Source organism: Macaca mulatta, chromosome 1 (genome assembly GCF_049350105.2).
Source record: "Macaca mulatta isolate MMU2019108-1 chromosome 1, T2T-MMU8v2.0, whole genome shotgun sequence".
NCBI lineage: Eukaryota > Metazoa > Chordata > Mammalia > Primates > Cercopithecidae > Macaca > Macaca mulatta.
The window spans coordinates 60,434,381-60,461,666 of record NC_133406.1 but is presented as its reverse complement, the minus strand read 5'-3'; the positions used below and the strand labels follow the sequence as shown (position 1 = coordinate 60,461,666).

Here is a 27,286-nt window from a genome sequence, read left to right as displayed (position 1 = left end):
GAGACTCTGTCTCAAAAAACAAAAACAAAACGAAAGTCCCTTTCTGGAAAAGACGTTTTAGGGAAATGAGAATTTGAAGAGTCTAATGAATTTCTTCTTAGATTATTAGGTTCAGCTTAAAAATTAGGTCATTGGAAAATATTTTCTATTAATATCCCTTAAAATCTAAAGACTTGTCCCTGCTTCCCTGAAATAATAATTTTATTTCTCAGATAGGAGATGCCACCAGGCAGAAGGTCACATAATGACCTTTTAGAACTTGTTGATTTCATTTCACATGGCAATCTCTTGTAACATGCTGTGAAATTTAACTATTATTTTGCAGGGATAAAAATGAGGTTTATCAAGGGGACTGTGTGTATATATATATTTGTCATAGTTTTTTCTTTTTTTTAAATTACTTTTTTTTTTTTTTGAGACGGAGTTTCGCACTTGTCGCCCAGTGTGGAGTGCAGTGTGGAGTGTAGTGTGGCGTGATCTCGGCTCATTGCAACCTCTGCCTCCCAGGTTCAAGTAATTCTCCTGCCTCATCCTCCCTACTGGCTGGGATTACAGGCATGTGCCACCACGCCTGGCTAATTTTGTATTTTTAGTAGAGACGAGGTTTCTCCATGTTGGTCAGGCTGGTCTCGAACTCCCGACCTCAGGTGATCCTCCCGCCTCCGCCTCCGAAAGTGCTGGGATTATAGGCATGAGCCACCATGCCCGGCTTAAAATTACTTTTCAAAAGCCAGTTCCTCTATTATGTAAAAGAGGACAGGAGGGATATTTTCTAGATTTAAAAAAATAGGTGGGTAGAGTCTTCAGTCTAGTTACATCATGACCGTGGACAAAGTCATTTTACTGCAACGTATGCTTATCATCTGCTCTAAGGGGATCTGACACTGACCTAGGGCTGCTGTCCAGACTAATTAATTGATGGATTGCAAGGAGCTTAAATCCCAAAGCTTTATTTGCTCATTGCTAAGAAGAGTCTGGGGACAGATTTAGTGAGGCAAGAGTTAGTGCCAAATACACATCCCTCATTTTCCCATATAGTGAAGGGATTTCCCCTTACCCCCCGGGGACAGAGTCTTGCTTTGTTGCCTGGGCTGGAGTGCAGTGGTGCATTCATAGCTCATTGCAGCCTTGACCTCATGGGCTCAAGCCGTCCTCTCACCGCAGCCTCCTGAATAGCTGGGACCACAGGTACATGCCACCACACCCAGAATTATTATTTTTAGGGACAGGGTCTTGCTATGTTGCCCAGGCTGGTTCGAACTCCTGGCCTTAAGCCATCCTCCCACCTCAGCTTCCCAAAGTGCTGGGACTACAGGCATGAGCCACTGCACCTGGCTGTGAAGGGACTGTTTTCTTTTTTTCTTGTTCTGTTGCCCAAACTGTAATGCAGTGGCGCAATCACAGCTCCCCGCAGCCTCGAACTCCTGGGCTCAAGTGATCTCACTTCAGCCCCCCATTTAGTTGAGATTACAGGCACACACCACCGTGCCTGGCTAATTTTTCAAATTTTTTTGTAGAGATGGTGTCTCACTATGTTAGCCAGGCTGGCCATGAAGGGATGTCTTAAAAGTGATACTTGAAAAGGCACCCCCCCTGCCCCGTTGCCCCCCGCCCCCCAAAAAAAGGGCAAAAACCCATCATCAAAACGAGGGTATAGCCAGCACAGTGGCTCACACCTGTAATCCCAGCACTTGCGGAGGCACAGGTGGGAGGATTGCTTGAGCACAGGAATTTGAGACCAGCCTGGGCAACACAGCAGACCCTATCTGTACAAAAACCAATTGAACAAAAACCCTAGAATATGTAGACTATAATTCTTCTATTAGTTTAGATGAAGCTTTTCTGTCCCTGAATCTTTATTTTTTTTGAGACAGGGTCTCACTATGTTGCCAGGCTGGAGTGCAGCGTGATGGAATCTTGGCTCACTGCAACCTCCGCCTCCTGGGCTCAAGCCATCCTTCCACCTCAGCCTCCCGAGTAGCTGGGACTACAGGTGCATACCATCATGCCCAGCTGGTTTTTTTGTTTATTTTAATCGAAACAGGGTTCACCATGTTGCCTAGGCTGGTGAGCTTGAACTCCTGAGCTCAAGCAGTCTGCCCACCTAGGCCTTACAAAGTGCTGGGACTATAGGCACAAGCCACCACACCCGGCCTGTCCCTAAACAGATTAATGAGATTAATATATATTTTTTTTGTTTGTTTGTTTTTGTTTTTTGAGACGGAGTCTCGCTCTGTCGCCCAGGCTGGAGTGCAGTGGCGCGATCTCGGCTCACTGCAAGCTCCGCCTCCTGGGTTTACGCCATTCTCCTGCCTCAGCCTCCAGAGTAGCTGGGACTACAGGCGCCCGCCACTGTGCCTGGCCAATTTTTTTGTATTTTTAGTAGAGACGGGGTTTCACCGTGGTCTCGATCTCCTGACCTTGTGATCCGCCCGCCTCGGCCTCCCAAAGTGCTGGGATTACAGGTGTGAGCCACCGCGCCCGGCCTAATATTTTTTTTAAGGTAGAGCTGTTAAAAATTATTTCAGAAAATTTGCGGATGTATTCGTGTGTCTTATGTAGTGTGTGTATATAGGCAGGAGTTTAGTTTGGTGAGATTTGTGTTAAGAAGGGTTTACAGTGATTTAAATTTCCCCTAATACAGGATGACCGTGACGTTGTGGAAGCCATGCAAATAGAAGGATATTGTACTTACTAACATAATTTAAATAGTCTCAATTCGTGTCTGACAGGAGGGGTCAATAGTTGAAGTCTAGTAATTTTGCAATTATCCTACTTGTAAAGTGGGGAGAAAAGTAGGAGTGGCAGGAAAAATGTTTACCTAGATCTTTTTTTTTTTTTTTTTTTTTTTTTTTTTTTTTTTTGAGACAGAGTCTCGCTCTGTCACCCGAGCTGGAGTACAGTGGCCGGATCTCAGCTCACTGCAAGCTCCGCCTCCCGGGTTTACGCCATTCTCCTGCCTCAGCCTCCCAAGTAGCTGGGACTACAGGCGCCCGCCACCTCGCCCAGCTAGTTTTTTGTATTTTTTAGTAGAGACGGGGTTTCACCGTGTTAGCCAGGATGGTCTCGATCTCCTGACCTCGTGATCCGCCCGTCTCGGCCTCCCAAAGTGCTGGGATTACAGGCTTGAGCCACCGCGCCCGGCCTTACCTAGATCTTTTAAGAAAATATTTTAGGATAAGAGCTACCATCATATTTTATTCTTTTATTTATTTATTTATTGAGGTTAATTGTATTTAGACTTAGGGAATTAACAAAGGAGGGATGAGACTAGACCAGGTCCCAGGATTTCTTGGCTCCAGCTACAGCAAGCACGGAGGGAAACACAGGGGAGGGGCAGATAGCAGATTTGGTCTTGAACTTGGAGGGTGGGAAATTGATGATCCCCACGATGGAGGCAGCAGGAAGAAACTATGTCTGAGGAAGGTCTGGGCTGCCCAGAGGGGCAGCTTACCCCTGGGCCCCTGGGGCTATGGACTAGCAGGAGGGGAAACAAGGATCATCCCCTCAGGGCTGAGGAAAAGGCACTTGATTCAGTCCCTCCTCCCCTCTTTCCCCATCCATTGGAGAGATGGGAGTCCTTGCCTCCTTGCCCTTTGAATGGCCCAGATGCTGATCCTGATTGAGTCTCTTTAAGAAGCTTTTGCTGAAGTGGTGATTGTGATAGCATAGGAGGGGATAGCCTTAGTGATCCAAGGGAGGAAACCTGCAGAGCCCTCTGATGCCTGACTTGGCACAGATCTACCTCTGAGCAACCAGGTAGAGTCCACATCCAGGGGTGTCACTCCCACAACTTCCATCACTCCCAGTGTGGCCCGGTGTTGAGTCTTCACCACGACAAAGGTTAGAGTCAGCACTCTAGCCACCATCCTCATGATGCTGCCAGCTGCAAAGCTGACACTCATGGTTGTCATGGGACCATGGAGGTCCTTTGGCATGAGCCCATTCAGCCAGCTCTTCACTAGCTCCTAGTTGAACCAGTACAGGGCTGAGAAGGGCACATCTCAAAGGATAGTGGGGTCCCGGCACAGCCACAGTGAGCACCAACCACTCTAAGACACTGGAGCTCAAACTACAGGTATCAGCACATAGTATAACATATGCTGAACCTGCCTTTGTCTGCATAAGCTCCAGGGCACTGATAATTGCAGTGATAGTGCCCGGGTGGGCCAGCACACCAGCTACCAGGTTATGTAGAGGTAAGGGCTCAGCCACACAGGAAGGCCTTGAGTTGGTTGTAGGCAGTGAAGTAGTTGGTGGTAGCTGGCACAGCCATCACCAGCGTGGCTGGGAGGCCACTCCACAGGTCCTAGTGCCCTTGTGCCTCAAAATCTTCACAGAGGCATCCATGGTGCCAGTGAAGCTGGTAGGGTCTTAAAACCAGGTGGCACAGCAGGGACCATTTGGTCATAGGTACAGAGGCTCCAGGATATCATTGTAGTACATGATTGGAGAGAGGAGGGCAGCTTGGCATAAGAGAGGCTCTGAAGTCTGGAGGAAGGTGTCAGCTCACTGACCACCAGCAGGCACTGAGACTGGAAATAGAACTTCCACTATGTCTAGGGGTGTCATGAGGAAGCAGGTGACCACAGCCCTTGAAACCTGAGACCACCATTTGTTGGAGGGAGCTAATGCCCCCAGAGTCCTAGTCCGTCATCATGTAGCTTCAGTCCTGGCTCTAGACTGGTGCTTGTGCAGTGTGAGGCTGGTCAGGCCCATTCCAGCTCTGGCCTCACCTTGCATCAAGACTGGCTCCCTGTATTTTACTCCCTATATTTTATTATTTACCAACAATTAGACAATCTTATTTTAAAAAAAAGCTAATTAGGACCCCTATATAATCATATAAACTTAAATTTCCCAGTTTTTAATTCAAATATATCTTCCGTTATTGGACCTCATAACGTTGGCTCTTAGGTAGACCCAGGTAGAGAGTAGTCCCCTCTTTTTTTTTTTTGAGATGGAGTCTTGCACTTTGTCGCCCAGGTTCAAGTGCAGTGGTGTGATCTCAGCTCACTGCAACCTCTGCCTCCGGGTTCAAGCGATTCTCCTGCCTCAGCCTCCTGAGTAGGTGGGATTACAGGGACGTGTCATCACGCCCAGCTAATTTTTGTATTTTTAATAGAGATGGGGTTTCACTGTGTTAGCCAGGCTGGTCTCAACTCCTGATCTCAGATGATCCATCTGCCTCAGCCTCCCAAAGTGCTGAGATTGCAGGTGTGAGCCACTCGCCCAGCCTCTAGTAGTCTCCTCTTAACTGCAGAAAGGAAAACCATGGATAGAATTTGTCAACTGCTTTTGGGCCGGGCGCGGTGGCTCAGGCCTGTAATCCCAGCACTTTGGGAGGCTGAGGCGGGCAGATCACAAGGTCAGGAGATCGAGACCATCCTGGCTAACCCCGTGAAACCCCGTCTCTACTAAAAAATACAAAAAATAAGCCGGGCGTGGTGGCAGGCGCCTGTAGTCCCAGCTCCTTGGGAGGCTGAGGCAGGAGAATGGCGTGAACCCGGGAGGCGGAGCTTGCAGTGAGCCGAGATTGCGCCACTGCACTCCAGCCTGGGCGACAGAGCGAGACCCTGTCTCAAAAAAAAAAAAAGAATTTGTCAACTGCTGTCCAAAATAGGTGAGGACAGTATAGTAAGATATTTCGAGAGAAAGACTACATTCATGTAACTTTTATTTATTTATTTTATTATTTAGTTTTTGGAGACAGAGTCTCACTCTGTCCCCCAGGCTGCAGTGCAGTAGCGCAATCTTGGCTCACTGCAATCTCCACCTCCCGGGTTCAAGTGATTCTCATGCCTCAGCCTCTTGAGTAGCTGGGACTGCAGGCACCTGCTACCACGCCCGGCTAATTTTTGTATTTTTAGTAGAGATGGGGGTTTTACCATGTTGGCCAGGCTGGTCTCGAACTCCTGACCTCAAGTGATCTGCCCGCCTCAGCCTTCCGCATTTCTGGGATTACAGGTGTGAGTCACCACACCAGGCCCCATGTAACTTTTATTACAGTGCATTGTTTGTTACTGTTAATCTCTTACTGTGCCTAATTTATAAATTTTATAGATATGTATGTGTAGGAAAAAACATAGTATATATAGGGTTTAGTACTTCCTATCTATGGTTTCAGGCATCCACTGGGGGTCTTGGAATGTATTCTTCCAGATAAGGGTGGGGACTACCATATACTATATTGCTACTGTGACTTTAATGTGGATTTTTTGGTCTTGAATCAGTCACTTAATACTGCTTTCTAAATGTATTAAGACACTCCCCAATGGTACATGTACCATTTAAAATTGTCAAATGCTTAGGTATTTTAGTTAGGAGCAGACAGCTAGGCTAAGATTTCTTTTCCCAGCTATGTACTTTATGTGCCCTTAGGCAGAGTTTTGTGCATTCTTGAGTTGATTTTTGCCATCTCACTGGCTTGACCAAATTGTAATGTTCAGAGAACTAAAGCCTAAACTTAGTGTGTTTCAAGCACTTGATTGGAACTTTTCATTAAGTACATTTTCTTAGGGGGCATACATACTACAGGCTACAGATACTGAAACATTATAATATTACTCTAATCACATAACCCCAGAAACAAAGAACAAATCCCTATCAAGCCCACATAATTACAAGGTCTTTAAGGCAGGATCCTCCCAATTTTCTGTGGCTATACCAACTCATCATTTGGTGATATTTAAACCAGATGGTAATATCTCATCCTTGCCAGGCTTTAACTTGGAAGAGATGAGAGGTAGGAGCTCTTAGGATTTGTATTCTGTTATCTTTTTATTTATGGGACAATGGGGAAAGGGGTGGATATAAGAAAAGTTTATACAGTGAAATTTGAGTATTGCTTCCACTTTGTAAAATTCCAGATCTTTAAACTTTTCCCTGTGTCAGAGAGGCTTTCATTCAATATGATGCATTTGGACAAATTGAGAACAGCCACCAAATTTTCCAGTGGGAGGCTGGCTTCAGGGATTTGTGGTAGAGTATGGGTTTGGGGTTTTTAAAAATTGTACTTGGTAGCAGCCTATTCTTCTGGGTTCCTCTATAACTACTATTTTTCTCTGGTATCTTTGTGGCTTTTCCCATCTTCCATTTCTAAAATGTATTTTTGATTTATAGAATATATAGTTGCTCATCAAGATTTTTTTGACAAGAACAAAGCTTAGAATTTGATTTAGGATTCTAAGATAATTTGGTTTTGATGGGTGACATTAGCCAGCTAGGAAATGAAATCTTCAAGATAATAGAGATTTTGTGGAAAGAATACTAGAGTAGGAGCCAAAATGTTGGGTTTCTGGCATGTGTTCCATTATTTCCATGTTATCCTTGAGCTCCTAACCTTAAGGGGGGTAATGACTATTTTCAGAGCTTTATTCTATTGATCTGCCTATAAAATGGGCAGACTAAAATATCAGCCCTTCTTTACATAGTGAGGCCTAAAGAGGTAAGGAATCTTGCCCAAATCCTGGTGGAGCCAGGATTTGAACTTTGGTGGTGCAGGTCCTCAGTTACTGCTCTTAACTACTGTATTGCCTCTAATATAACCATAGTAATGATATAATTGTGATTTCATGAGATGATTAATGGGAATTATGAATCTATTAATTTTTGTTTATATACTTTCTATCCTGGTAGGTTCAGCAAAACAAAACCAAAAACAAAATACTTGTTGGTTTTTGCTGCTAAGGCAGATCCATTTTATAGAAAAGGAAACAAACTGAGCTTGAGAGAAGTGACTTGCCTAAGGTGACACAGCCTTGAAAGCACAAATTGAATGTTGCAAACCATGACTCTTTATTCCCAAGTTCAGTGTTCTTCTAATTTAATATATAATGGCTCCCTTCATAGATCGAGATATTAGCCTGCTTCTCTCTTTCATCTCCCCTTACAGTCTTTTTTTGACTGTGGTCTTCTCTCTCTTCCTTCTGGCTACCCAAACTTAAATGCATTAATAATAATAGTATGCTGCATGTATACAGTTATCAAAGTACCATTTAGATTTGTGTGTTTTATCTACTTATCAGTATTTATGAGCTTAGCCCATTCATATACTGTTAGTTTGTTGGCTCATTCATATGTAAACTCGTGGCTCATCAACTCCAGTGACCACTCAGCTTCACATAGGAAGAGTATTTAGGACTCGGGGCTCCCTATATAAATGTACTTCTGCCTCCCATCAAAGTCATTCTGGGGTTCATCCCAGAATTACTTAATTAGAATCTCATTTGGGCCTAAGTGTTTGAATTTTAAAAAGCTCCTCTGGAAGCTCTGCTAGGTTTGAGACCCACTGGTTTAGGTGATTTCATGACAGGTTTAGGCAGCTAACATAAGGAATTCTCAAAAAAAGAGAAAATCTAAAAACCAAAATCCCCCAAAACATAGAAAACAAAATAAAAATAAAAAAAGAAAAAAATAAGGAATTATCTTACCTGTTGACTTCAAATTAATCAGAAATTTCTCAGTTCTACTATGGAAAACTGGGCAATTCTTTTTATCAACTCTGTTGAATGAAGGAATGAATTGAGTCCTTGGAGTTGGTTGTGGTCTCAATTCAGTACTTATTATTGATATGTCAGTAAGTGCATTGTGTTAAAGTCCTAGGTGGCTCATGCCTGTAATCTCAGCACTTTGGGAGGCTTAGACGAAGTTAGTAGTTCGAGACTAGCCTGGCCAATATGGTGACGCTCTGTCTCTACTAAAAATATAAAAATTAGCTGGGCATGCTGGCATGCACCTGTAATCCCAGCTACTCGGGAGGCTGAGGCAGAAGAATCGCTTGAATCTGGGAGGCGGAGGTTGCAGTGAGCTGAGATCACGCCACTGCACTCCAGCCTGGGTGACAGAGTGAGACTCCATCTCAAATAAATAAATAAATTTGAAAAATAAATAAAGGAACTCATAATTGACTGGTCAGAAAGATTAGCAAGTATGATGTATGCAAGGAATAGAAGTTATATACCGAGTGGTTGAAGGTTGGGGGATATGGAGGTGGATGAGAGGGAGCTGTCTGGGAAGGCTTTGCTTCACTTGGATTAGAGTAGGGTTGCAGGAGGAAATAGGTGTGTAGAATGAGAATGAGGGTCATGACATCCCCCTACAAAACAACAATATTCAAGGAAGGAAGAGAATTTGGTTGGAGGTACCAGGAAATGTGTTGTTAGGAAGCTAAGGAGAAAATAGTAAGTTCATTGTTAGTATTTCAGACTTAGGTGGCTTAATGGTGATATTTCTGAAGTCTCAACTCTAGACACAGCTGTAAAACTCTGGAAAAGTAGATACTTACAGTTTTTGTAGAGTATATCCCATTGATACCAGGCAGCCATTCAAATGAAAACCAGTTTTGTCAGGCTGCAGCTTCCTCATATTTTAGGCTAAAGTGGGTTATCTTTCAAATCAAATTTATTTTGGACCATGGCAATACATTTGAAAGAAATAAAGCATTTGATAATACCAGCACGCTACTACAGTCACACAGCATAGTCTGAAATATATCATAGGGTAAGTTTCTTTTAAGATCTTTTGACGTACTTATCTACCATCCTAAATTGAGCATGCCTATGTATTATTAGTGCATCCTTATCTCTTTAATGTGGGGGATCTAGCCTTGAAGCTTGGTCAGTATCTTAGTTCATTTGTGTTAATATAACTATATCTGAGACTGGGTAATTTATAAATAATAGAAATTTATTTCTTGCAGTACTAGAGACTGGGAACTCTAAGATCAAGGCACTGTCAGGTTTGATGTCTTGTGCTGGCCAGGTCTCCACTTTCAAGATGGTGCCTTGACTGGTATGTGGAAGGGCAAAAGGGGCCTAGGGTGTAGGTTCCTGCAACTCTTTTATTTATTTTTATTTTTATAAATTTTTTATATTATTATTTTTTCTTTGAGACAGAGTCTCACTCTGCCACCCAGGCTGGAGTTGAGTGGCTCGATCTGGGCTCACTGCAATGTCTGCCTCCCGGGTTCAAGCAGTTCTCCTGCCTCAGCCTCCTGAGTAGCTGGAATTACAGGCGTGTACCACCATGCCCAGCTAATTTTTGTATTTTTAGTAGAGACGGGGTTCTGCCATGTTGACCACTCTGGTCTCGAACTCCTGACCTCAAGTGATCTGCCCACCTCGGCCTCCCAAAGTGCTGGGATTACAGGCGTGAGCCACAGTGCCTGGCCTAATTTTTGTGTTAAATATGTTTTGTAGGGATGAGATTTTGCCACGTTGCCCAGGCTGGTCTCAAACATCCAGGCTCAAGCAATCCACTTGGTTGGCCTCCCAAAGTGCTGGGGTTACAAGCGTGAGCCACTGCACTTGGCCTGCCATTCATTCATTCATTCATTCTTTTGACAGAGTTTCACTCTTGTTGCCCCGGCTGGAGTGCGATGGCGTGTGATCTTGGCTTACCGCAACCTCCGCCTCCCGGGTTCAAGAGATTCTCCTGCTTCAGCCTCCTGAGTAGCTGGGATTACAGTTGCATGCCACCATGCCCAGCTAATTTTTTGTATTTTTAGTAGAAACAGGATTTCTCCATGTTGGTCAGGCTGGTCTTGAACCCTCCACCTCAGGTGACCCGCCCGCTTCAGCCTCCCAAAGTGCTGGGATTAGAGGCATGAGCCACCGCACCCAACCTTATTATTATTTTTTAGAGATAAGGTCTTGCTGTGTTGCCCAAGCTGGAACGTAGTGGCGCTATTGTAGCTTACTGCAGTAGATGGGACTACAGGCATGTGCCAGTATGTCTGGATAATGTTTTAACATTTTGTAGAGATGGTTTCTCACTGTGTTGCTCAGGCTTGCTCCTCACTCTCTCACTCTGTCTGTCTTCAGCCTCCCAGGTAGCTGGAACTACAGGTGCATGCTGCCATGCCTCGCTAATTAAAAATAAAATTATTTTTGTAGGGTCCCGCCGTAGTGCTCAGGCTGGTCTTGAATTTGTCTTCAATTACTTTCCTTTCCCTTCCCCTTTCTCCTCCCCTCCCCTTTCTCTTCCCCTCCCTCTCACCTTCCCATCCCCTTCCCTTAACTTTCCCATTACTCTCTCCCTTGCCTTCCTTTCCTCCTCCCCTACCTTCCCCCTCCCTTCCCCCTTCCCTCTTCCCTCCTTTTCTTACCCTTCCCTTTTTTCCTTCCCCTCCCCTCCCCTTCCCCCTCACCTTTCCCATTTCCCTTCCCTTCCCTTTCTCTTTTTCTCTTTCTCTTCCCTATCCTTTCCCTTTCCCCTTTCCTTTCCTTTTCTGTTTCCTTTCCCCTTTCCTTTTCCCTTTCCTATGGAGTCTCGCTCTGTCACCCAGGCTAGAGTGCAGTGGCACCATCTCAGCTCACTTGTCTCTGCTTACTTTGCAACCTCTGCCTCCTGGACTCAAGTGATTATCATGTCTCAGCCTCCTCAGTAGCTGGGATTACAGGCGCCCACCACTGTGTCCTGCTAATTTTTGTATTTTCAGTAGAGACGGGGTTTCGCCATGTTGGTCAGGCTGGTCTTGAACTCCTGACCTCAAGTGATCCACCTGCCTTGGCCTCCCAAAGTGCTGGGCTTACAGACATGATGAGCCACTGTGCCCGGCCCTTCTTTCTTTTTTTAATACAATTGCAAATGCGTCATCTTTAGATGGGATATTGACACAACAAAGATTTTGCCGTCTTGCAGTATTTTTTGAGGCTCAGACTGATTTTTAGTCTCACTTCTGTTCGTTTCCTGACCCTGCTGTTGAATCTTCAGGAGTGACCAGTTTATAACTAAAGGACTAAAGGTGCGTCTGTTTCAGATTTAATGAGGCTTTAAAGTTAGGGTGTGGGATATTTAAGCTTCCCCTGCCCTTAGTGCCCAGGTAGGTTTGGGTGTTGCTTAGGCAAGGTTGGGGGCAGAGTCCAATCTCTTTCCTAAATCCCTTCCTCCTGACAGACAAATCATTTTTGGAATCTTTTTAAGTATATAATCTTTTCTTAACCTTGGCAGCCTCAGTTTTCTGCCAGAAATTTTTTCTTCCTTGGATTCTAGGTATGGAAAAAACACAATGAAAGCTAGTTACTAAAGAACCTCCTTGAAAAAACTGTGAAATTATGTATACTTGAGTACAGCATGGCTTGGTATAGGCATGCTGAAGTAATATGTGCACCAGTTATAATTGATGTAGGGGGAAGGATCTGAAATTTCTTCTGATCCCATTCAGTGATTGAAGTATCATAAAATGTCTGTGAATGACATGAAAGAAATAATGTTTTCCTGTTTAGAGGACTTACAAATACAGATTATTATTATTGCTAAGTTTTATTAAAAGTGGTGAAAGAGGAATTTAATGTGACTAATGCTTAAAAAGTAAATAGCACGGTATATCCCTTTATTACTACTATATTTTTATTTACTAATATTCCTTAGAAACAGTGCTTTGCATTCCCAAGTATTTAATATTCAGAAGCTAAAATAATCTTTGAAACAAGTTCTTTAAAACTGATAGCTTTCACCATGACCTATCTGTAAAAGTTATAATTTTAATATGAGTTCTCATTCCTTGGTATTTATTTTTAATAATGACTATTAAAAAAGTCCACATGATTTGCGTTGGTATTTTCAGGGTCTTTTTGGTGATAGGACTTTAGGGAAGACTGGGTTGACCCAGGTATAACTTTTCTAAAAATGTTGACATTGTAAAAATAGGTGGTCAATAAATCACTATTAGTGAATGGAGAATACACTTGAAGGGGCTGTATTTTAAATCTGGATGGAAAGAGTTCTTTGGAAGGACAGATTATATGGGGTGATCTGCAGGGCGTCCAGTAGGACAGTTATTTCCAGGGTGTGGGCCGAGAACCCTTGGAGGGTTCCCAAGACCCTTTCAGTGGATCCAAGAAAACTCCCCCCTTTGAACTAAATATCTGTGGGAGGCCAGATTTATTTCACATACTTTTTTTTTTGAAACAGAGTCTCACACTGTTGCCCCGGCTGGAGTGCAGTGGTATGATCTTGGCTCACTGCAACCTCTGCCTCCTGGGTTCAAGTGATTCTGCCTCAGCCTCCCAAGTAGCTGGGATTACAGGCATCCGCCACCACGCCCAGCTAATTTTTTTTTGTGTTTTTTTTTTTTTTTTAAAGACAGGGTTTCACAATGTTGGCCAGGATGGTCTCGAACTGACCTTGTGATCCACCCACCTTGGCCTCCCAAAGTGCTGGGATTACAGGTGTGAGCCACCGCACCCAGCCTACTTGACATACTTTTAACCAAAACAATATACCACACCTGACTGGAGAAGAAATTGAAACCCAGTTTATTTATATCAAGCCAGACATTGAAGAGATTTGCAAAATAATACAATGCATTACAGATTAAAGAGATTAATTCATTTAAAAAATGTTTCAGTTTTAATTTTTAATGTGATAAAAATCTATAGATACAATTCGTGTAAATTAACATTCTTTGAGGCCCTCAATTTTTAAGATTTTAAAGGACTCCTAAGGCCAAAATGTTGAGTTATTGCAGATTAAAAAGGGAAACTTGGTCAGATTGGTGGCTCACACCTGTAATCTCAGCACTTTGGGAGGCCAAGGTTGGAGTATCCCTTGAGCCTAAAAGTTTGAGACCAATTTAGTCAACATAGGAAGATCCTGACTCTACAAAAAATTTCTTTAAAAAATTAGCCTGAGGTCTGGGCACGGTGGCTCACGCCTGTAATCCCAGCACTTTGGGAGGCTGAGGCAGGTGCATCACGAGTTCAGGAGATCGAGACCATCCTGACCAACATGCTGAAACCCCATCACTACTAAAAATACAGAAATTATCCGGGTGTGGTGGTGGGCGCCTGTAATCCCAGCTACTCGGGAGGCTGAGCCAGGAGAATGGCTTGAACCCAGGAGGCGGAGGTTACAGTGAGCCAAGATTATGCCACTGCGGTCCAGCCTGGTGACAGAGGAAGACTCTGTCTCAAAAAAAAAAAAAAAAAAAAAGCCTGATGTGGTAGCATGCACGTATACTTAGGAGGCTAACGTGGGAGAATTGCATGAGCCCAGGAGTTCGAGGCTGCAGTGAGCTATGATTGTGCCACTGCATTCCAGCCTAGGGACATAGCAAAATTCTGTCTCAAAAAGAAAAAAAAGAGGGAAACTTGATTCTGCAAAGACATGACTCAGTAGGAATAAAGCTAAGATCTTAGCTTTTTGTATATTTAGTAGAGACGGGGATTCTCCATGTTGGTCAGGCTGGTCTTGAATTCCTGACCTCACGTAATCCACCTACCTCGACTTCCCAAAGTGCTGGGATTACAGGCGTGAGCCACCGCGCCTGGCCAGTATATGTACTTTCTAAAACTTCAGTAACAAGCCTTACATTTCTATTTAAATTATTTTAAATCGATTCTGTTGCTTAGCTTTTGCCCCAGTAAGAGAACATGCAGTCAAGAAGTTTTGTATAGTGGGCACACAAGAAGTGGCATGGTATTAGGTTGGTGCAAAAATAATCGTGGTTTTTGCCATTTTTGCATTTTTGCTTTAATGGCAGAACTACGATTACTTTTGCACCAACCTTGTAAATGTGAAATACTGCTATCATGGAACCATACCTAGGTTTGCTGGCTACATTGTTAACTTTTATGGTATACAAGTTCAATTCCATTGCCATCCCAGCAACTCTACTCTCAGTGTGTTGTCTCCTTTACCCTTGAACTGTATATCTAAAAACAACTTAAAAGCTCTTCAAGCATGGAAATCTTAACAGTATACGCTCTTATTTTAAAAAGCAAGGTTGGATCAGGTGTGGTGGCTCACACCTGTAATCCAGGATCGCTTGAGCCCAGGAGTTTGAGACCAACCTGTGCAACATAGTGAGACCCTCCAACCCCCTATCTCTTAAAAAAAAAAAAAAAAAAAAAAGCTGGCCATGGTGGTATGCACCTATAGTCCCAGGTACTCTGGAGGTTGAGGTGGGAGGATCACTTGAGCCCAGGAGATCGAGACTGCAATGAGCCAAGTTTATGCCATTGCACTCCAGCCTGGATGACCTTGTCTCTTAAAAAACAGAAATAAAAACAAACAAAAAACAAGCCTGCATTAGGCCTCTTGGAAACGAAAGCTTTGCAACATGAATATTTTCCTAAGAAAAACCAGCCCTATTTTTTTTTTTTTTTTGGATTAGGAGTCTGCCTCTGTTGCCCAGGCTGGAATAGTGGTGCAATCTCGGCTCACCGCAACACCCGCCTCCTGGGTTCAAACAATTCTTGTACTCTGCCTCCTGAGTAGCTGAGACTACAGGTGTGCACCACCATACCCAGATAATTTTTGTATTTTTAATAGAGAGTGGGTTTTGCCATGTTGGCCAGGCTGGTTGCGAACTCCTGACCCCGTGATCCGCCTGCCTTGGCTTCCCAAAATGCTGAGATTACAGACGTGAGCCACCACACACCTTCCCAAAACAAGTATTTTTTTGACCATTTACTTAAAGTTAAGTAAATGTTGTCTAAGGGTTCTACCTGTATTATTTTACTTAACCCTAACAATTATCCCTTTATTCACATATGTAAGGTACAAGGAACTTAACTTAGTACAAAGCCACACAGTGGTACCAGGATTTGAACCCAGGCAGTGTGTGTGACTTGAAAATCTATCCTCTTTGACATCTATTCTGATGTACAAGGTAAAGGCAAATGGCATCACTATGTTCTATAAAAATTACCATTGGGCCGGGCGTGGTGGCTCAAGCCTGTAATCCCAGCACTTTGGGAGTCCGAGATGGGCGGATCACGAGGTCAGGAGATCGAGACCATCCTGGCTAACACGGTGAAACCCCGTCTCTACTAAGAAATACAAAAAAACTAGCCGGGCGGGCGAGGTGGCAGGCACCTGTAGTCCCAGCTACTCGGGAGGCTGAGGCAGGAGAATGGCGTAAACCCGGGAGGCGGAGCTTGCAGTGAGCTGAGATCCGGCCACTGCACTCCAGCCTGGGTGACAGAGTGAGACTCCGTCTCAAAAAAATGACCACTGGAGAAATAACAATGGAGAAAACAGAGGAGGCCTTTAACCTGTGTTAAAGTGGCTATGATAAAATATGCTAGTTGACAATTACATGCCAACTAGGGTTAGGCTGGAAGGATAGGGTCCTTAAAGGTAAGGTTTAGAGGTCAGATGCTCCTTGAAAGTTGAGGTTGCAGCACTTTTTGTAGAGGAAAATTAATATTTAAGTGGTCAGAACTTAACATAATTATAATTGTTACTTTTACTTTCCAATTTGATGAAAAAACTTTTATATTTGTAAAATCAGTTCTCACCATAGTCCTAAAAGGTAGGCTGTACTTTTTTTTTTTTTTTTTTGAGACAGGCTCTCACTTTGTCATCTAGGCTGGAGGGCAGTCTCTGCCTCTCAGGTTCAAGCAATTATCGTGCCTCAGCCTCCTGAGTAGCTAGGATCCCAGGTGTGTGCCACAATGCCTGGCCAATTTTTGTATTTTTTGTAGAGACTTGGTTTTGCCATGTTGGCCTGGCTGGTCTCAAACTCCTGGCCTCAAGGTCTGTCTGGGCCTCCCAAAGTGCTGAGATTACAGGCGTGAGCCACTGCTCCTGGCCCTGTTTGGAAGATCTTGAATGCAATTCTTTGTATTACAAAGCTTTTCTGATAGATACCTATCAGTGAGTGGCAATTAGACTCCATCGGGGGCTCGTAAATAGTTAACTCTGCTTGTCTTTTATAGGAGGAGTTTATAATAGTTGTGATATACTTGGTTCTACCTTTTGCATCTGTGCAGGTGTTTTAAGGGCATATTACTGACCTAAAACCATTCACTTGATGAGAAAGTGGTCTTTTAAATTATGTTTCAGGCCGGGCGCGGTGGCTCAAGCCTGTAATCCCAGCACTTTGGGAGGCCGAGACGGGCGGATCACAAGGTCAGGAGATCAAGACCATCCTGGCTAACACGGTGAAACCCCGTCTCTACTAAAATACAAAAAAAATTAGCCGGGCGAGGTGGCGGGCGCCTGTACTCCCAGCTACTCGGGAGGCTGAGGCAGGAGAATGGCGTGAACCCGGGAGGCGGGGCTTGCAGTGAGCTGAGATCCGGCCACTGCACTCCAGCCTGGGCGACAGAGCGAGACTCCGTCTCAAAAAAAAAAAAAAAAAAAAAAAAAAAAAAAAAAAAAAATAAATAAATAAATTATGTTTCATATATCGGTTATTCTGATCTTTATATTAAAGTTAAATTTTGTCATCCTCACCTGAAAGGTTTGCTAACTTGCAAGTGCATTTATTCTATGATGACTGGGTTTCATAGAACATATACAATTGAAACAATGCTTTGGTCCTTAGTTGATGTTATTCTTTGTAAACTAACAAGAATGTGCTTTTGTGACACTGATTTCTAATTGGTTTTGTCTGCAGGGAGTTAGAGCCAACTTTCGTAGCCTCTGTAGAGCATATACTTTTTGATTTTGCTAATTATCAGATCTCAAAATGACAGCCTTTCTATACTTAGAAAGATAAAAACAGTATTCTAATATATTAAATATGTGGGTGTTAATAGCAGATCCTCTACAGAGTGAATTTTCCTGGCATTTTTTGGAAAAATCTTCAGCATCTTTTGAAAGTTGTTTTCACAGTGGTTGACTTTATTTTTTAAACATTTCTCTCAATTAAATCTGCTTTTAGGCCGGGCGCGGTGGCTCAAGCCTGTAATCCCAGCACTTTGGGAGGCCGAGACGGGCGGATCACGAGGTCAGGAGATCGAGACCATCCTGGCTAACCCCGTGAAACCCCGTTTCTACTAAAAAATACAAAAAACTAGCCGGGCGAGGTGGCGGGCACCTGCAGTCCCAGCTACTTGGGAGGCTGAGGCAGGAGAATGGCGTAAACCCGGGAGGCGGAGCTTGCAGTGAGCTGAGATCCGGCCACTGCACTCCAGCCTGGGTGACAGAGCGAGACTCTGTCTCAAAAAAAAAAAAAAAAAAAAATCTGCTTTTAGTTGTTAAGTTAGTGCTGGCACTGAGGAAAATGTTTACCTGATGTTTCTCAGGCCTCTGAGGATTTTGAAGCTTCAACTTTCTACTTAATTGCCTTCCTAAGGAAATACATTTTTGAGTCTTAAGGAAACTAATCGAACTTTTTTTTTTTTGAGACAGAGTCTCGCTCTGTCGCCCAGGCTGGAGTATAGTGGTGCGATCTTGGCTCACTGCAATTCTCCTACCTCAGTCTCCCGAGTAGCTGGGACTACAGGCGCCTGCCACCACGCCCAGCTAATTTTTTGTATTTTTTTGGTAGAGACGGGGTTTCACTGTGTTAGCCAGGATGGTCCCCATCTCCTGACCTCGTGATCCACCCGCCTCAGCCTCCCGAAGTGCCGGAATTACAGGCGTGAGCCACTGCACCCAGCCTGAACTTTTAAATAGTAAGGTTCTTGTACTTTATCTTGTAAGGGTTAAAATAAAACCATTTTCAAGTTATTTTTATTTGTTTTTTTGAGACAATCTTGCTCTGCCGCCCAGGCTGGAGTGCAGTAGCATGATCATGGCTCACTACAGGATTGACCTCCTCGGTTCAAGTAGTCCTCCCACCTCAGCCTCCTGATTAGCTTGGGACTACAGCTGCATGCCACCATGCCTGGCTAACTTAATTTGTTTTTGTAGAGACAGAGCCTCACTATGTTTCCGAGGCTGGTCTTTCTTTCAGAGTCTTGTTCTGTCACCCAGGCTGGAGTGCAATGGCGTAATCTCTGCTCACTGCCACCTCCACCTCCTGGGTTCAAGTGATTCTCCTGTCTTAGCCTCCTGAGTAGCTGGTTATAAAGAATGAGAGTTATTTTATTTTATCAGGTACGTGCCACCATGTCCGGCTAATTTTTGTATTTTTATTAGAGATGGGGTTTTGCCATGTTGGCCAGGTTGGATTCGAACTCCTGACCTCAGGCGATCCGCCCGCCTTGGCCTCCAAAAGTGCTGCGATTACAGGCGTGAGCCATTGTGCCCAGCCCCCAGGCTGGTCTTGAGCTCCCAGGTTCAAGCAGTCCTCCCCTTTTTGGCCTCCCAAAGGGTGAACCCCACCACACCTGGCTTACTTTCAAGTTTTGAAAGTAAAGGAAATTAAAATAATCTCAGCAAGGAATTTATATGGAACTGCATGTAATCTACAAATTCTTATTACATCTAGTTAGTATGTAAAGGCTGTTTTATGTTAGAAAAAGTGATTTATGATCCATTTTATTGGTAGGGAGTATAAGTTTTACTTTTTGGCCAGCTTACATTATATTCCTTTTAGACACTTAAGCATCAAGTTAAACATTATCACAATGTCTCTAAGTGGGGATTTGGATTGTTTATTTGGCTACGTAATTTGAGGATTCTTTTTCTTTTTTCTTTTTTTGAGACGGAGTCTCACTCTGTTGCCCAGGCTGGAGTGCAGTGGCGCGGCGCGATCTCGGCTCACTGCAATCTCCGCCTTCCGGGTTCACACCATTCTCCTGCCTCAGCCTCGTGTAGCTGGGACTACAGGCACCCGCCACCATGCCTGGCTAATTTTTTGTATTTTTAGTGGAGATGGGGTCTCACCATGTTAGCCAGGATGGTCTCGATCTGCTGACTTCGTGATCCCCCGACCTCAGCCTCCCAAAGTGCTGAGATTACAGGCGTGAGCCACCACGCCCGGCCCCGAGGATTATTTTTCAAAATTTTCACCTTAGAAGCTTTATTATGATCTCTTGTATTTACCTTTCATAGTGACTTCACCTACCCCCCATTTAAAAGTTATGATTGGCTTCTGCCATGCCTCACACCTGTAATCCTGGCACTTTGGGAGGCCTAGATGCGAGGATTGTTGAGCCCAGGAGTTCCAGACCAGCCTGGGCAACATAGTGAGACCTCATCTCTACTTGAAAAGAAAAAAAGATTCATGTCCCAAAGAGACCAGACTTTGCCAAAGGTATCTTAGTTCCATATGATAGTGAACATTACAAATAAATTTGATTTTTTTATTGGAGTCTAGTTTTGCAGCTGACAGTGAATGTCCCAAAACTGAATGACATTTATATCTTCTCTCATTCTTTATAACCAGAAGAGATGACAGAGTTTGTAGTGATCTATTTTTAATGCAAAAATGATCTTCTCAAACTATTTCTTTAAACATACCCACTGTATGAGCATTCTTATTGACAGATATGTACTAGTTTCCATTTGATGAATCATTTTCAGGATTCATTTTAGCTTTAGGCTAAAATAAGCATACTGTGTATATATTCATACATAGAAAGAAGCTCATTTTAATTTGTAAAACTTTAATATATAGGCTTTTGAGAACATCAGATTAATATCTTTATCATTGTGTTTTGGGATTAGAAGGTAAATTATCTGATCAATCAGCGAATAACATATATCACCTGTAAGTCTTAGTTAAAATTTTCAGGCCATTTTGAAACTGTTTAGACTAAATATTTGAACATTTACTTCTATATTCTGACACATTATTTTTGATATGCTTTTGATCTCACCTTAACCCAGATCAATTCATTTCTGAAAACCAACAGCTTTTATAACACACTAGAAGCAAAGCTCTGAGCAATATAAAGACTTCCTGTTAGCCTACCATAGAATATGAAGAAGCAGTGTCATTTCCTTTTGCTAGGATGTGTTCTGTACAAATTAAACACATTACTTTAGCTTTTAGTTATTGAGTTGAACAAAAACAAATCAGACTTTAATCTTTTTCACTTGGGATGGAGGTATTTTTTAACTTTAACAAAGTATAGTATGTTTTTAACTGACATTTTAAACATTAACCATAAAAAGACAGTACAACCATGTTAAACACTTGAAGACCTTACCCATCGCTTTTTAGCTTAACATTTTATCATGCATCGCTGGTGGGCATTTTTACTGAAGTCTTTGCTATCACTAAAACAAAACAGTTTCATTTATGTGTTTATTTTAGAGCTAGGGTCGTGCTCTGTTGCCCAAGCAGGAGTGCAGTGGCACAATCATAGCTCACTGTAAACTTGAACCACTGGGCTTAAGTCATCCTCCTGCCTTAGCCTCCTGAGTAGGTAGGACTACAGATTTGCACCACTATGCCTAATTTTTACATTTTTTGGTAGAGATGGGTAGAGACTGGTCTCAAACTGTTAGATTCAAGTGATCCTCCTGCTGCTGCCGCCCTAAGTGCTGAGATTACAGGCATGAGCCACTGTGCCTGGCCGTTATTTTTATTCTAAACTAAAAGCAATCTATAATGATAAGTTCCAACAGTACAGATTTGAAATGTTAAAAAGCCTCTTTTCTCCTTATTATTGTGATACTGTTTAAAATCTGCATATGTAAAGTTCAACACAATGTTATTAGCTTGGTGCAAACGTAATTGTGGTTTTTGCCATATGTGTATGTAGGTAATGGCAAAATTACAGCTTTTGCCACATACGTGTATGTATTTTTTTTTTTTTTAGTAGTGGCAAAATCTGCAATTACATTAGCACCAACCTAATACATGTTTTTGTTCTAGTTTTTTGCTCATTGAAGCTTGGGTATCTTTCCATATTTAGAACATCTAGATTTTTTTTTTTTACTATAGCTGAGTGGTATTTTATTGTTGGTTATAGATATACCAACATTTATTTAGGTTATTCTCTTACTGATAGGTGCTTAAATTTTAACTTGAAGGAATTTTGCAGTGAATTTTCTTTTGCCTATATCCAGGTGTTGTGAGTGGTAATAGATATTTATAAATTCCTATCAGAAAATTACTAGGTCACGGCCAGGCGCGGTGGCTCATGCCTGTAATCCCAGCACTTTGGGAGGCTTAGGCAGGTGGATCATTTGAGGTCAGGAGTTTGAGACCAGCCTGGCCAACATAGTGAAACCCCGTCTCTACTAAAAATACAAAATTAGCTGGGCGTAGTAGTGGCACATGTCTGTAATGCCAGCTAGTCGGGAGGCTGAGGCAGGAGAATTGCTTGAACCCGGGAGGCGGAGGCTGCAGTGAGCCGAGGTCACGTCATTGTACTCCAACCTGGGCGACAGAGTGAAACTCTATCTCCAAAATACATACATACATACATACAAAATCTATACTACAGGGTACATTTTTCCTTTTTTTCTTTTTTCATTGTATTAAAATATTAAAATGTATATAACATTAAATTTTTGCCTTTGTAACCATTTTTAAGGATACAGTTCACTGGCATTGGGTACATTTACATTGCTGTACAACTGTCACCATTGTCTGCCTCCAGACCCTTTCATTATCCCAGACTGAAACCTATTAACACATTTTTATACCTTTAGCTCTTCTCTTGTTGTGGACATTCATTTTCAGTTTTCTCCCTTTGTAGGTAACAATTGACATATATATGTGTGTATATAAAAATATGTATGTATATATTTTTTTACTTGTCTGATTACTTTCTCATGATGGCAGTTCTTCCATGATAGGACAATTCTCTAGAGAACAGTTTATATGAGTATACATATTAAGGACAATTTTTTTTTTTTTTTGAGACGAAGTCTTGCTCTCTTGCCCAGGTTGGAGTGCAGTGGCGTGATCTCGGCTCACTGCAACCTCTGCCTCTCGTGTTCATGCGATTCTCCTGTCTCAGCCTCCTGAGTAGCTGGGACTACAGGTGCCTGCCACCCCACCTGGCTAATTTTTGTATTTTTAGTAGAGACAGGGTTTCACCATGTTGGTCAGGCTGGTCTTGAACTCCTGATCTCAGGAGATCCACCCGCCTCAGCCTCCCAAAGTGCTAGGATTACAGGTTGAGCCACTGTGCCCGGCCAAGGATGACTTTTAAAATTGGATTTGGATGTCAGTTTTTCTCCCCCTGACACCACTGTAGAATTTACCCCCAGTTTGATAAGAAAAGTTAATGTAGGCCAGGCTCCAGTGGCTCACACCTGTAATCTCAGCACTTTGGGAGGCCAAGGTGGGAGGATCATTGGAGCCGTAGAGTTCGAGACTGATATGGGCAATACATGTACCTAGACCTCGTCTCTAACAGAAACCTTAAAAAACTAGCTGAGTGTGGTGGTGTTTACCTGTGGTCCCAGATACTTGAGAGGCTGAGGTGGAAGATCGCTTGAGCTCAGGAGGCAGAGGTTTCCATGAGCTGTGATCATGCCACTGCACTTAAGCCTGGGCAACACAGTGAGACCCTATCTCAAAAAAAAAAAAATTAAAAAAGTTAATGTGACTGGAAGGTTAAATGTGTTTTTTAAAGTTATAGATATATAGCTGTTATATAAAAAATGAGATACTTCTATGGTAATACAGAAGTCAAAGTGTCTTTTGCCTAAATGAGTGTTTTTTTTTAACAGGCTCAGTGACATTGCTCAGTGGGAAGATTTGTGGGGAGAGGTATATATGTGATATTTATTTGGGAAAGGGTGTTCATACATATTTTGCTGTTCTCCTGGACAAAAGGTTGAGAAACCACTACTTTGTGTTCTATTTTGTTTGACTGGTTAGAATCAGATTTACCTAACCTGGGTTTTAATTGTAAAACAAAATTTTAAATCTCAAATACTTACAAGTTACTCTAATAAGAGCCTTTGCTTTCTCCTAGGATTGGCAGCCACCATTTGCATGTGATGTTGATAAACTTCATTTTACGCCACGTATCCAGAGACTGAATGAATTGGAGGTAATGTCTTCACTAGTGTTCTGTTTGCCTGTATTCCAGGGGGACCCTCCTTGAAATTATTAGGACATATTAAAATTGTTATAGAATCACCATTGTAAATCTGTTTTTAGATTTGTATTTGAGCAAATAAGAATATTTCTGTAGAGAACAGGTCTTTAAAGTATCGAATTGGCTAGGCATGGTGACTCACACTTGTAATCTCAGCACTTAGGGAGGCTGGGGCAGGAGGGTTGGCCTGGGCAACATACTGAGACCCTGTCTCTAGTAAAACATAATTTTAAAAATTAGCCAGGTGTGATGATGATGGTGTGTGCCTATAGTTCCAGCTACTCAGGAGGCTGAGGTGGGTGGATTGCTTCAGCCTGGGAGGTCAAGACTATAGTGAGCCATGGTTGTGCCACTGCACTCTGCACTCCAGCCTGGGCAACAGAGCAAGACCCTGTATCATACATATTTACATATGTGAAGATACACACACACAAAATTGTATTTTTTTTGTAGGGATGGAGTCTCCCTATGTTGCCCAGGCTGGTCTCAAACTCCTGGGCTCAAGTGATCCTCCTGCCTCTGCCTCCCAAAGCTGGGCATATAAAAGCTTCTTTACTTGTCATATAATTTTAAACAATAATATGGAATTGTGCTTACAGTACTACTTAAGTTCCTTTCAGAGTGCCTACTTACATCACAGGAAGGTTTACTGAGTGTTTAATTCCTTGTCTGTCACGTGGTAGGGGCTGAATTAAATTTTTTTTAAAGTCACTTAAGATTTTTACTTTTTTTATTATGGAGTCCCGCTCTGTCACCCAGGCTGGAGTGCAACAGCATGATCCTGGTTCACTGCAACCTCTGCCTCCTGGGTTCAAGTGATTCACCTGCCTCAGCCTCCCAAGTAGCTGGAATTACAAGTGTGTGCCACCAAGCCCGGCTAATTTTGGTATTTTTAGTAGAGATGGGGTTTCACCTTTTTGGCCAGGCTGGTCTTGAAATCCTGACCTCAGGTGATCCACCTGCCTTGGCCTCCCAAAGTGTTGGGATTACAGGCGTGAGCCACCATGCCTGGCCTGAATTAAATTTTTGTTGAGTTAATGTGTGTGTGGGAGGGGGGTGGGGGGAGATATATATATATATATATTTTTTTTTGGGGGGGGGACAGAGTCTCGCTGTGTCACCAAGGCTGGAGTGCTGTGGCACAGTCTCAGTTCACTGCAACCTTTGCCTCTTAGGTTCAAGTGATTCACCTGCTGTGGCCTCCTGAGCAGTTGGGATTACAGACGTGTACCACCATGTTCAGCTAATTTTTGTGTTTTTAGTAGAGATGGGGTTTCACCATGTTGGCCAGGCTGGTCTCAAACTGTTGGCCTCAAGTGATCTGCCCATTTTGGCCTCCCAAAGTGCTGGGATTACAGGTGTGAGCCACCACACCCGACCATGTATAATTATTATTTTTTTATTTTTCATTTTTATTGAGACGGAGTTTCGCACTGTCATCTGGGCTGGAGTGCAGTGGCATGATCTTGGCTCATGAACCTCTGCCTCCCAGGTTCAAGCAATTCTCCTGCCTCAGCCTCCCGAGTAGCTGGGATTACAGGCGCCTGCCACTACGCCCAGCTAATTTTTTGTATTTTTAGTAGAGACGGGATTTCACCATGTCAGCCAGGCTGGTCTTGAACTCCTGACCTCATGATTCACCCATCTCGGCCTCCCAAAGTGTTGGGATTACAGGCATGAGCCACCGCACCCAGCCGTATAATTATTATTATTTTGAGATGGAGTATTGCTGTCTCGTCCAGGCTGGAGTACTGTGGTGTGATCTCAGCTCACTGCAACCTCTGCCTCCCGAGTTCAAGCTGTTCTTCTGCCTCAGCCTCCTGAGTAGCTGGGATTACAGGCAAGCGCCACCACACTTGGCTGATTTTTGTATTTTTAATAGAGATGGGTGTTTCACCATGTTGGCCAGGTTGGTCTTGAACTCCTGACTTTGTGATTCATTTGCCTCGGCCTCCCAAAGTGTTGGGATTACAGGTGTGAGCCACCGTGCCCAGCTGGCCATGTATAATTATTTAACCAGCTATATTCTCTGTATTTTTGGCTGTTTCTCATTGAATTTAGAAAGTGGTATTATATGGTTCTGCTGAAAGAGCATTAAATTAAAAAAATTTTTTTTAAAACGGTATTGTACTTAAATATTCTGTGAAACAAAATATCACATGGGCAGGTAATAGGAGCTTTAAAATAAGCTAAATGAGATGAAAACTCAATCAATTCTTTGTCTTTTAGGCTCAAACTCGAGTAAAATTGAATTTCTTGGACCAGATCGCGAAGTACTGGGAGTTACAGGGAAGTACTCTGAAAATTCCACATGTGGAGAGGAAGATCTTGGACTTATTTCAGCTTAATAAGGTAATGGGCTAATGACCATCTTACCATCTTACTCATTTAATAATCTTACTGACAGAATGAATTTGATCTTCTTTGCCTTAAAAAGGAACTTACTGCTCAGTCAGATGGCTCGCGCCTGTAATCTTAGCACTTTGGGAGGTTAAGGGAGGAAGATTGCTTGAGACCAGCCTGGGTAACATAGGGAAACCCTGTCTTTACAAAAAATTAAAAAATTAGACAGGCATGGTGGCATGTGCCAGCTATTTGGGCGGCTAAGGAGGGAGGATCCCTTGAGCCCAGGAGGTGGAGGCTGTGGTGAGCTGTGATTGCACCACTGCACTCCAGCCTGGGTAACTGAGCAAGATGCTGTCCCAAAAAAGAAAGAACAAAGAAACTTATTTTTTGAGATGTGCAAAATGAGGTTCTCAAGTCAGTTGAGTGATGAGGATCATCAGGCTCTGCTTCCCAGGTCTTGAAGCCTTGTGGAATATTTTGCTGCCACCTGTTTTTCTCATTTTCACACTTTACAAAAATTCTGCAAAAAATTAGCCGGGCGCGGTTGTGGGCGCCTGTAGTCCCAGCTACTCAGGAGGCTGAGGCAGGAGAATGGCGTGAACCCGGGAGGCGGAGCTTGCAGTGAGCCGAGATCGCGCCACTGCACTCCAGCCTGGGCGACAGAGCGAGACTCCGTCTCAAAAAAAAAAAAAAAAAAAAAAAAAAATTCTGCAAACTATTTCTTTTTATTACAGATAAGGAAACTGAGGCTCAGGGTGATTAAAAAGCTAAAAAGCGCTGAGCTATGGCCGGGCATGGTGGTTCAGGCCTGTTATCCCAGCACTTTGGGAGGTCGAGGCGGGTGGATCAACTGAGGTCAGGAGTTCCATACCAGCCTGACCAACATGTCGAAACCCCGTCTCTACTAAAAATACAAGATTAGCTGGGTATGGTGGCACATGCCTGTAATCCCAGCTACTTGGGAGGCTGAGGCAGGAGAATTGCCTGAATCCAGGAGGCGGATGTTGCAGTGAACCGAGATTGCGCCATTGCACTGCAGCCCGGGCAACAAGCGAGAAACTCCGTCTCAGGGAAAAAAAAAAGAAAAAAAAGCTGAGCCATAATTCAATACCAGGCCCAATTGATTCTGAACTTTACGTTCTTTCCATCAAACATGCTGGCATGCATCCTAGTCTTTAGTTTTTGGAGATTTATTTAAGAGTCCAGAGTAAGACCAAGTATTATAGTCCCTTCTTTGGTAGAGATTTAGTTTTAGGTAAACTGATTCTTTCCACAAGATTGCTTTGGGGATGTGAAAAGTAGCTTAG

General features: G+C 43.1%; 1 protein-coding gene and 1 long non-coding RNA gene across 9 annotated transcripts in view; one reads left to right on the top strand and one right to left on the bottom strand.

Moving 5' to 3' along the window:
* Positions 1-27,286, top strand: part of KDM5B (lysine demethylase 5B) — an 83,120-nt gene that overhangs the window by 8,614 nt on the left and 47,220 nt on the right. For 7 of the 8 annotated variants that reach the window (XM_078003028.1, XM_078003037.1, XM_078003047.1 and 4 more), the window contains exons 2-3: positions 23,508-23,585; positions 25,863-25,985. In XM_078003028.1, the coding sequence (XP_077859154.1) occupies positions 23,508-23,585; positions 25,863-25,985 (201 nt within the window). Of the gene's footprint in view, positions 1-11,720; positions 11,747-23,507; positions 23,586-25,862; positions 25,986-27,286 lie in introns of those variants that run through there. The other variant, XM_078003065.1, reaches the window with a different exon arrangement.
* LOC144341185 (uncharacterized) lies at positions 3,574-5,596 on the bottom strand. The gene is made up of 2 exons (XR_013417970.1): positions 5,408-5,596; positions 3,574-4,803 (listed from the first exon to the last, which is right to left on the bottom strand). It is a non-coding gene; the product is annotated as an uncharacterized LOC144341185 (long non-coding RNA).